This window comes from Protopterus annectens, chromosome 9.part0 (genome assembly GCF_019279795.1).
Source record: "Protopterus annectens isolate FY-2018-M chromosome 9.part0, PAN1.0, whole genome shotgun sequence".
In the NCBI taxonomy this organism is placed as follows: domain Eukaryota; kingdom Metazoa; phylum Chordata; order Ceratodontiformes; family Protopteridae; genus Protopterus; species Protopterus annectens.
Genome location: NC_056743.1, coordinates 666,145,697 through 666,157,860, shown reverse-complemented (window position 1 = coordinate 666,157,860; position 12,164 = coordinate 666,145,697). Strand labels below are relative to the sequence as shown.

At 39.6% G+C, this 12,164-nt stretch overlaps 1 protein-coding gene across 1 annotated transcript in view; it reads right to left on the bottom strand.

Annotated features, from left to right (window-relative positions):
• The window catches only part of AIF1 (allograft inflammatory factor 1), a 252,474-nt gene that overhangs the window by 159,895 nt on the left and 80,415 nt on the right, over positions 1-12,164 (bottom strand). Inside the window, exon 2 of the mRNA XM_044083259.1 lies at positions 6,348-6,409. Coding sequence (XP_043939194.1) covers positions 6,348-6,409 — 62 coding nt within the window. The remainder of the gene's footprint in view (positions 1-6,347; positions 6,410-12,164) is intronic.

Genomic DNA, 12,164 nt, shown 5'->3' with positions numbered 1-12,164 from the left:
AGACCTCAGACAGCAGACCTGTCTCTAGTGGTGTTCCCCAGGGATCTGTCCTGAGACCCCTACTGTTTGGCATCTACTTTTCAGAGGTCCAGGTAAAGACAAAAGCCCTGTGGCAGACCAAGTTTGCGGACAACTGTAAGTTGGGTGCTGTCATTGATGCCCCAAATGATGTTAACATACTACAAGAGGGTCTCATAGCAACAAATGACTGGTGCCAAAGTCATGGCATTAAGTTAAACCCAAAAAAATGTATTATAAAACCATTCGGCAAAAACACGGCCCCTACTGTTTACCACATCAACAGCAACCCCCTAAGCACACAACCTGTGGTGAGAAACCTGGGTGCACAGCTGACAACAATCTCAGATTCGACCATCATGTAGTGGCAGTGGTCAGAAAAGCCTTTTACTTGCTTCATCTCATAGGTAAAGGGATTGCATCCAGAAAAAAGGAGGTTATTACCTCCCTGTAATCCTCCCTCATTACACCAAATAATTACGTACATGGCCTCCAACACCTGTCCTATGTGGACAGGCTGAAATCACTATCACTGTACTTGGTATCATACAGATTGCTCAGAGGTGATCAGTGCCTCGCCTACAAGGCAATCTCAGACCCTGCCCTACTAGAGATGCTCCATATCTGTAAGTCTAACTCCTCACACATTACCCAATTAAAAGGTCTAAATCTAATATGCAACAATAACAAAACCTGCTGGAGAGACAGGTTTGTCTCCCAGAGGCTGCCCTGTCTCTAGAATAGACTCCTCATACATGTCAAACAAAGTATGTCGCTGACCCTCTTCAAGCCAACCTTGATGAGTGGATGGGAAACCAAAAATTTGTCCCGGGTGTTCCACCTGTGTCCCTCACTGACAGGGGCAACAGGTGCTGATTGAGGTTTCTTTTTGGGGGATAAACTCTTGGCTAGGCTTATAAGGGCCCCATGGCCATTAGCCTAGAGCATTCAGGGATGAATAAAAAAAAAAACAGATTTGTTTTATTAGATCAAGTGGATCATTTTGTGTGTGTGTGTGTGTGTGTGTGTGTGTGTGTGTGTGTGTGTGTGTGTGTGTGTGTGTATCTGTATATAAAAAACATAGATTTTCACTTGCAGTTTAAAAAAGTGCACACATTAGGAAAAAAAATGTTAAGATGAAATGTGAGTTCTATGAAATGCCAACTTTCTGAAAGCTGACAAGTTGAAAGATTGAAAAAAACATGACCAAAGCACAGAATGGTGAAGAATGAATTTTACTTTTTTTTTTGCAGTGAGGCAAGCGCCCCTGTACTTCCAAATTGGAGGAGAATCCCCATAGTTCCCAAACATATATATCAACTCCATGGTCATACCAACTTGTAGAAGGGAGAAATCTTCCAAAGCAAGTGAATCATTGCCAGCACACACTTAGAAACTACACTGACAATGACTTCCTGTGGAAAACAGCATTCAGCATTATGCTTTTGTCTGTTTTCTCTTAAAGGTACTGATGCCTGAGCAATGTCTTCTCAAGCAGCTGTAGGGGAGTCTGAAATATGAAACAAGTAAAATATAGTTTATGTAGGCTAGGAACTTTTACTTTGTACTAGTTGAGAGGAGTTACTTCAAAGCCTTTAAATTTGCCACTATGTTGCACTCGAAAATACCCACATCATCTAAGGTGCAGGAGAGGAGACAGTCTTTTAGGTTTAAATAATGATAAGCCAAAATGCAGGGAGCTTGGTTGGACTTATATCCAGGTTTAAACTTCAGCTATGGCTTTCAAGGCCATGCTTTTCAGGGGAATCCTCCTGCCTTCCAACATGAGAGTGCTACAACTTCACAGTCCTGCACTTCTGCTTTTTAACTCCGAAGGATAAAATGACCTCAAAGACAGCATTCAAGATTTACCTTTTGAGATAAGTCCTAGTGAGCTTTCTCACAGTGAAAATATGTAGTACAACCATCTACTGGTGTCTATGTGAATAAGACAGCAACTTAATAGTTAACTGTTCAGATTTTTATTCATTGTGTGTTTACTCATTTGATAGCCAAGAAGGCGCACCACTTGTTAGGAAGCAGCGTTCTGTATCCTAATGCTGATAAATGGGATTGATAGCTGTGTTTGTAGATGGTAAATGTGCATGCATATAACATCACAGGGGACTTGCATTTTTTACCATGATCCTGGCATCATAGAGGTTGCAAGCACTTTGAATTATACCAAAAAATAAGTTTAATTTGCAGAGCTTGAGCATCAGCACAACCCATGTATGCTGGTTATTGTATAAACCATGGTTACAGTTAAATGTCTGACATCCCTTTTGAAAGGCAGTCAATTGCATCAGTTTGCTTACAGTTACTAATCTGATCAAGACTGTAATATCCCACACGGACAGCTATAGCTTTCCAGTGGCAACCTCACTGAAGCCATTCTGGTCAAGAGCAAACTACATAGAAATAAATGGAATTTGTGGGAACAATACCTGTAGAATAATAATAATATTCAGGAGGAACAGGAGTTTAATTTAAGGGAAGTCAGGATTTGAGCAAGTTATGTAATATTAGACTGAATGATAATTGTTAAAAAGAAAACTTATTTGTATAATGCAGGAAGTTAATGACAAATGTTAACAATGCTTTGTTTTCTTTTTTTTTATGACTGTATGTCTACCCATGTTAGTGTTAAAAGTGTGTGAATTTAATTATTATGTCTGAAAAAAAACTGAAAGAATGAGTATAGCTGTCACATTGTCATATTGACAATGTGTCTGCCTATGAAGTGGATGACCTGGGACTAACTAGTGATTTGGAAAACTAGTGTACCAGTTGGGGAGAACACTTTTCTTGATACTGGAGAGCAGCATTAGTCTCCTAAAGCATGTGTGCATTGAGGGGGAGAATTGACTTTAACACATCATGGCAGGGATGCTCATGGCATGTGCGTGTTGCCATTGCACTTCTGCCCTTCTTTGTGATGTCAGTGCATACAGTTAAATCCCTGAAGTTACCAGCAGATGGCGCTGATCAGGGCACCTCCATCTCCATTATCTCCCCCAAAGATGGAAAAGTGCTTCCTCAACTATGGACTTAGGATAGTGGCTCTGGTGCGAGTAGAACTCAGGTTAGTTTTGAGGGTGTCTAGGGGAGTACAAGAGGCACTGACATTAGCCAATAGCCATTCTGGCCAAGGGGGCAAAAAATATTTGATGGACTCAATGTGCTTTTGAAGCTATTTTTTTCTGGAGGGGCAAAGGTCCTACTCCCTCATGCCCCTCTACCTACAACATGTATAATTACCTTCAAGGTCACTAAACCTCAGAGGTAAGTTATGAACAGTTTCTTCAAAACCCAGATGGTCCTTCAGTTTCATCCTAGTGGGCATTCATGGATTGGTTATCTCAGGATCAAGGCATGGAAATTTGAAGACTGTGTGAACCTTGCAACATACCACTCAAGATGTACCTCCATTTTTAGGAGGGAAAACATGTCAGGCCAAGGATGAACTTGGGAGTAATCATTCAATCAACAAGGTTACTCTTGAAGGTGCTGAGGGTGTCGCACTGCTTAACATACACAGGCATTTGGTTCCAGAGATGGGACAAAGCACTAGGTAATGAATCAATCCCTCTGACATCTTTTATTTATATGCTGGTGGAGGCTCATATCTTTGGTTCAGGTGTTTGTGTAGCTATTCATCCTGTGAAGATATAAGAGATCCAGTAGGGTGAGGTCTTTAATGGCATGGAATACCAAGCATAGATCTCCACAAAGAAATTTATAAGGGATAGAATATACGGATATGGCCTCTAGTCTGTCTTGGTAGTCAAAGGTTTTTAGAACAATAATCTTTTTCTTTTATAAACCTTTGGGGACTTTCTAGCTGAATAATATGACTGGCTAGGTATCAGCCGAAAGGAGCACTGCAGTCAATAATTTGTCTAATTAGGACAAAATGCAGAGGGACAATAACATCCTTTGACATAACTGAGATATCTTTGGAAATCCATTGTGTTAGACAGAAGGATTTCATAGCTACTGTTGCAACATGGTGGTCAAAGGTGACAGAATTTTTGATTTAGGTGCAGAGACTCTTGACTACTGTATCTGTGAGAAGTGAGGTACTGCCTATGTTGTAAGTTGCAGATGAGGTGTGATCCCCAAAAGTGGCAGTGATGCACTTTTTTGGCATTTTGGCCTTTCTTTGTATGTTATTGATTTGTAAGAATTAGTACTTGATGATAATTTTACATATGAGTGAGGGAACAGATGATGACACACAGCTTGTAGCCATAGGTGAACTTGTTTAGCCATAGATCAGGTTGATGTGAAGTATATCACCAAAAAGGAGTAGTCCTTATAGTACAGCACTTCTTTCTTTCTTGCTTTCTGAAGCGACATCTGCCACTTTAATTTTATAAGGTCTATCCTTTAGCCAGTTTGCAATCCATGTTACCATGTAAGTGTCTACCTTTACTTCTTTTAGCTTGTTTACAATGATAGCAAGGGATACATTGTCAAAGGCTTCGGCCAGAGCCAGATATGCTGTGAGGACTGACAGTTTACTGTCCACTGCCTCTGTTACCTTCTCAAAGAGGTTTATCAAACTGAGCATATATGATCTGCCCTTAACAAAACCAAATTGTTGTGGGTCCAGTTGTATGAAATTTTAAATACTACAGTTCATGAGGTCAGTTGTGTTACATTCTATGGCCTTGGAAATTAGGTTAGTTGGGATGATAGGCCTGAATTCCTGAGGTCTGTGTTAGGGCCCCCTTTATAAACAGCACAGCTGTTTTCCAAACCTCAGTGACACATCCTGTGGCTAGTTAAACAAGTACAGGAGTGACTCAGTAAGTGTGCATTTTAATACTATTAATTAGACATCTAGGTAAATTGTCTGTACCCATGGACTTGATATTTTAACAACCTAGGGTATCAATGAGAGATGAGGTGTCAGAAACTTATCTTTCAGTAGTTTAGTAAAGTGGTATTGCAGACAATTAAGACAGGGGTTTAAGTAATAGTCACTAGAAGGGTTTATAATAATAGTTAACTATCAGTTGGCTTAAAAATGAGGTTCACAGTACAACAGATGGTAAGTAGGAAGATTTAGTACAGAGTGAGGCTACTAATAAATGTAAAATTGGATAATATGGGGATGCTATTGTTGTTGACAGAGTAGATTTTAATGGGCTGGATCAATGAAGTGCACCATTACCCTCTACTGCACAATGTATCAACAACATAGAGAACAGATGCAAGCAAAGCATTGCTATTTAAAAAAAATCAAGACAAACGCTAAAACAGCGAGCAGGTTTCAACTTTCTTACTCCCTTGGTCAGCCAATGGTCCAAAGCACCAGTCAGTTAAATTATTTCCCAAAGTAATAACACTTGTTGCAGAACTAGATTTTTCTAATGGCACAATCAAAGTGAAAACAAATTAGATTAACTCAGAATTTATGTATAAACAAAAATAAAGTTATACTTCCCTGGCTGTAGGAGGGATTAATAGAAAGTTTACGTATGGTAAAACACAGCCATAGGTAAGCACTAAGCTAACTGCCCTTGTGGGACATTTTAAGGTTAGCCAAATTTCCCTTGGTGAGAATTAAACCCTGTATTTGTCTGTGAAGTAAACATCTTAACCATTATGCCAACCCACAGGTGGAAAACTACTGCACAACTCACTGCAGGCCCACAAAACAGAGCACAGGTGCAAACAAGGCAGTGCTAAATAAACAGACAGGATAAAAGCTAAAACAGTCAGTCATTTTCACCTTTCTTGCTCCCTGGTTCAGCCACCAAAGCTCCACTGAGTTACTTTCCCCACCAAAACAACAATACTTGCTGCAGAGACAGACTTTCCTCCCAGCATAGTAAATTAAAAAACAAATTAGCTTAGCTCAGAATTTAAATATAAATATAAGTTGTTTGTTTGTGTCTTTCGGCTTTTCCCGGTTAGGGGTCGCCACAGCGGAACTCCGGTCCGCTAATGATTGGAAGTAGATTTTTACGTGCCGAGTTGCCATCCCTGATGCACAACCTTCAACGAAGGTACCCCCATTCACGCAGGCCTCCACACAGAAGATGCACTAGCTGAGAATCGAACAGGACAACATCTAGCTATGAGGCGACAACGCTACCGCAGCACCACCACTGCAGTTAAAATATAAAAAATAAAATTCCACTTCCCTGGATGTAGAAGGGATCAGAACTTTCTCCCACAGATCAGTGCAAAGAATGAATTATTACTAGTTAAGAAAATCTTTTTGCACATCCTTCTAAAATGTATATTTCTAGCAGGCAAAGCATTGAGCTATGATGGTTAAGCTATAACTAGGCAGAAGATGTGATTTTTCTTACTTTGTTAATGGAATCCAGACGTTCTTCTTGGTGTAACTTCAGAAGTCCAAATGCTTTTCCTCCTAAAATAAAAGAACAGGGATTACCTATTGGTCTGTTATTTATCCATTTCCCTTTCTTTGTATTGACAAACTCCAGCTCTCTTATGTTTTACTTGCAAAGTAATGAAATACGTGCCAGCTAGCAAAGGATTTCTTATGGGAATAATAGAACGAAAATGAGCAGCTGAGGTCAAATTATGGCATTACACTCTAGCGGTGTACAAGGAGTATGCATCATCCATCTTTTGCTTAACAATGACCATTAGTAGGAAGACAATTATTCCCGTATAAAATTCACCATTACTGATAATGCGCATATGATATATCATTGAGAAATTCTACATTTGTATGCTTACATCTTCAGAGAAGATTTTGAAAGGACACATATAAGACCTGTGTTCACGTTTTACATATGCACCAAAATCCAAGCTATGTGTTTTGTACATTGGTATAAATTATGACTGGCTGTTGCATAGTGAATGCAGTTTGTATTATTTCCCTCTTTTAACACTACTTGCATCTGCCTTGGAATACAGGCAATATACCTCACGTATGAGGAAGGATAGAGAAGCTATGCTGTGATCTGATTCATTCAGACATTGTTCTTCATGAAGTGTCCTCCTGAATACTGTCACATGGTGAAACTACAAACAACACCAGGATGTTCTACCATGTCCTGGAGCAGCTAAAAACAGGTTAACTCACATTGTGTCAAATACATTCTGTAGCACACACAAGCCCCTTGTATATACTGCAAACTGAAATTTTGATACAATACACAGCATGGTAAAATTTGCATTGAAGAGCAAGTCTGCTGTGCCCTCCATATGAGTCTAAATTTCTGTCTGAAATGGTTAGTGGAATCCCCCATCACACCACTGACTGACTTCAGTATAAATGGCCTTTCAGGAACACACCATGCAAAATCATATTTTATCGGAGGTCTGTGCATCATGGATTAATGGGTACAAGACAAAAAATAATAATAATATAAATAACAATATCGGATTCTTGCTATTAGGTAGTTCTCCTTAATTACTATGGATCTTTTCTAAGAAGCTTCCCCAACATCCTCTGTATCATTGAGTCTTGTTTCTGGACACTAGCAGGCCCATCTGTTTTCACTTCACATGTACTTCTATCCTGCTTCACACTCCATTCTGATGTAGTTAGTAAATGGCATACCAGCCATTGTGTCCTTTTGGATAGGTCTACAAGCTGTTCACAATACACACATCCCTGTTCTGTTCATGCATCCTTTAATGACAACAGCCATCCCTCCTCGCTGTTCCTGTGTACCTTCCTGAAAGTGCTCGATACTGACTGCAAGGGGAAATAACAATCATGAATAATTGCTGGGTTGTACAAATGTTAGAAACATGTTCAGAGGTTACTCAAGCTATTGGCTATAGAGGTAATCAAAGAGCTAGTTTGGTGGTCTGCTAGTAAAATGATGGCATGTAGTACTGACAAGCAGGGTGTGCTGGGCAGCTTGGTCCAAAGGAGTTTAAATACAATATACCCTGAGGTTTGTGATGGGGTGGTTCTATGTCCCTGCCTAATCTTAGTTATTTTCTCTGTTTCTTCTTCCTTTTTGTTTCTCTTCCCCTTCTTTGCTTCTCCATTCCTCTATATTAATCAAATGACATCATACCGCTTCATATCAGCCCCCTCTGAAAAAAATGTGCATTGCTAAAATAATTTACTGAGACTGCGATTCTTGGAAAAGGGAGGGTAAGCTTACTCTCTGTCTTTTCCTGCTCTGCCCTTAAAGGCGGTTAGCAAATGGGGTCTCACTCAGCTATAAAACCCTAGTATAAATAGGTGCAATGATTTCTAAGTGTATTCAATGAGCTTCTTTCAACATATAGGAGATCAAATGTTAAATGTCAAACATTTGGCTATAGGCGATGAAATCAGTAACTTCGTTTTTGATGCTACTGGGGCCTAAAAACATAGTAAAAAATCAAAAATGCCGAAGATAGCATTTATTTTTTTTATTATCGTGGAAAGTACTTGCCAAACTTAGACAATTTGTAGACAAAACTCAAACTTTGTTGTTTCTGTATTTCAGTTAATTTATTTTTGCCAGGAAACCACTGCATAGAAAGCTCATCTTTCACTTATTTCTGATACTAGTAAAATACAGAACAAGGATGACGAGGAGAATGCATGTGTAAAATCAGTACTGACAAACAACGGTACACAGCACATTACGTACAGATGCAGCTTACTTATTTATATTTCAGCTATGGAAATCAAACTATAAGTATGCAAAAACTGTAAATGCCTAGAGAAAATGAAACTGGTACTACAAGGCTGTAACAAAACATTAAAAAGTCTGAGACCAGGATGACTAACTTGAATGAGGTATAAATGTAAAAGCATTTATGAGATGGTGTATTAGTGCATTAAAGCTGGATGCATGTGTGTGTGTGTGTGTGTGTGTGTGTGTGTGTGTGTGTGTGTGTGTGTGTGTGTGTGTGTGTGTGTGTGTGTGTGTGTGTGTATATACAAGGAGGAAGATGCAGAGTTTGTGAAAGTAAGGTACAGAGAATTGACAGTAAACAGAAATAATGTAACATGAGAAGGAGAAGAAGCAAGGAAACAGAAATATATGCTGTCCTTGTATGGTCAGTGGACAAAATGACGTTACCAAACTTGACAAAGTAAGAGGAACAGGCAGAAGCGTGTCTGCTTAAATTCAATGCAAAGACATGCAGACTTATGAACTTGAACAGGGAATGCTAGACCCACCTGATCTGCCTATTTGCTTATCTCCTGGATCAACACGGGTCTTCCCTGAAAAGAGGCCACTAGCCTCATGGGATTAACCCGGTCAACAAAGGATAAATAAATACAAATAAATAATCTACAACTTTATTTTCTTAAATCTCACAACATCTGCTCAAATTCTGTTCTGTACATATTTGAATCCAGTACTATTTTTGCCTCAATGTCACATCAAGAATGTTGCGCCATGTATTTATCACTACAGGGTTGAATAAATACTGCTTAAGAGCTATCCACTTTCTGTCTTTAAATGGTGCAGTGCCATGTTGTTGTTGTACGTCACTTCAGTAAATGCCCACAACCAATATCATGCTTTGCAAAACAGTAAAGATAGGAATCACATACTAGATGGATTTAGTAATGCAAGTGTTGAGACCATTGCAGTTTAATGTTATCATTCTGTACTGCAGTCTTTTTATTAGTGCATTTCAGCTGGATGCTTTATCCTCCTTTCTCCATGTGTGTGTGTGTGTGCGCGCGCGCACGCGTGTGTGTGTGTGTGTGTGTGTGTGTGTGTGTGTGTGTGTGTGTGTGTGTGTGTGTGTGTGTGTGTGTGTGTGTGTGTGTGTGTGTGCACGTGCGCATGCACAAGTGTGTGCATGCATGTGTGTTTGTTTGAGTTCGTATGTGTGTGTGTGTGTGTGTGTGTGTGTGTGTGTGTGTGTGTGTGTGTGTGTGCATGCATGTGTGTGTGTAATCTGCTCTTTTCTGGAAGAGTATCATGGCCTCAGATTTGCAAATGCCCACTTTAACCCAGCCACACTTCTCATTCAGCAGTATGTCCCTCTTGTATTTGCACGAGGTAGCATTCAGATAAGTCCAAAAGGCCAGCATCATCTGCAGACAAAACAAATACCATTTTAAGTCCCTATGCTGGACACCCTCAGAATCTCAGCTGAATCTTATTATCCTACCCATGAAAACAAGGAACAAAATTAGTGACAAGGCATAACCTTGGCAGAGTCTGGCACCCACTTAAAATTGATTCAAAACTGAGGATGTGGACAAAACTTTCAGTGTATTCATACAGGGAATGGGTAGCATGCAGTAGCACCAGCCCTGGATCCCATTTCCATATACAATAAGTGGAAGATCATGTGACCATAAGCTTTCAGCATGCTCACCAGACAAGTGTATACTGGATTTGAAACAAATTTTACAACCCATGACACAGCTGTGTAAGTTTAAAGAAATAACACTGCCTTCCAAGGCCTTAACAGAATCACTAGTAAGCCTCCTGAATTTAGGGTTTGACTGTCAGCAGGAGTATTATATCCATCACCAAGCATTGCTGGGAAGGCAGAAGAGTGTGTGATCCCATTATATTCAGTATACAGCCCCAGCTTCCTTTCCTTAAAAATAGGGCCATCACACCAGTTTACCAGTACAGAGATGTTGGACTGGCCTTGCCTTCTATGCAACAATAAATGGACATATTTACAAAACTACCCCAACCGTATCAATGCCTTCAACATCTGTGGCTAGTTATCCACATCTGCAGCTTACAGAGGCATTTGACTACTCTTGTGACTTCAGCTACATTAATGACCTGCAAATAACTAATCATTTCAGCTACTGCTGCTGATGAAAGGGGATACCTACTGGGTTAAGGTCTCCCTTAAAATATCACTTTCGCTGAATACCATTTTGTCTAGTGGTGATCAGCACTTCCCTGGTCTGTATCAGCACACTCAAACCAATGGTCTAATTTCCTTTCCTATGATGCCAAATTTTGTTAAGAGCTCTATGAGGTCATTGGATAGTCTTTATAGATGGTCTATTCAAACTCCTCCCATGCCAAGACTTTCTGTTTGATAAACCATTTTTGCAGCCCTGTTGGCCTTCTGGCACTTCTCAGATTAATCAGAAGAGCTTTCCGTGAGCACTAACTCAAAAGCAAACCTCCTCAACTTGATAGTTTCTCACATGGCCAGGGCCTACCAGTGGGCACTAAGGATACCACCATGACAGACACCAACCATATTTTAACCAAAAAAGAAAGCCTGCACTAAAAGAAAAGTCTACAGTAGCTCCCAGAAGCAAAGGCATAGTCAGGTGATCCACAGCAAACAACTGTTAATACATTTCTAAACACTTTCTTTTGTAGATGTTAAGACCAGATTCTACCATCCATTTTCAATTTTTTTAACAACATGCTTTGCTGGTTATCATTAAAAACAAAACAAAAAGAAAAAAATTTTTTTGACTTGTCATGACTCAGCCATACAAATGATGGAGACGTTACTGCTATTTTCTTGTGGACTCCACGCTATATATTGCAAGGTAGCTTCTTATACTTTCATTTGTTGACTTGCTGAGATTGGGTCACTGCGCATTGAAAGAACACCTGGTTATCTCTCCTCTCCATCCATCCATCCATCTGTCCATCCGTCCAGCCATTCACATATTCAGTTTAAAGCAGTTTAAAGATGGAGGAGTCTAGCAGAAACACCGTATGGTCACTGGCTATCTGTCATTCAGCTTCAGACAATAATAAGCAATAGTGTTTATTTGTAGAAATTAAAGTGATGAACTGTCAAGTGTTGTTGTTTGTGGACTGAAGGAGAAAAGTTCCTTTTTGGGGTTGGGGGAATAGATGATGAAAAGGCAAAGGTCATATTCCATCTGGACAAGGAGAATAGCTTCTCTGTGGTACCCTGGCTTCAGGGATCAAGTGGCACAAGCCAATGCACTATGACAAAGTTATGCCCAAACAGAACTTATTTATTTGTATTTGTTGACCAAGAAAGTTTGACTGGCTAAAGCACCCCTTTTTAGAAGAGGGCTAGAGGGAAAGGCTCCACAAAAAGAAACAATATACAAAGTATTACATATGCATTCTCAGTACAAACATTTAGCAATGTAATATCTGCTTTAGTACATACTGAACTAATTAAATATTCCACAAGACATTAACAAATTCATGACAGTACTGTAATGAATAAATAGAATCATGGTGATAGCATAATAAATAAATAAATCG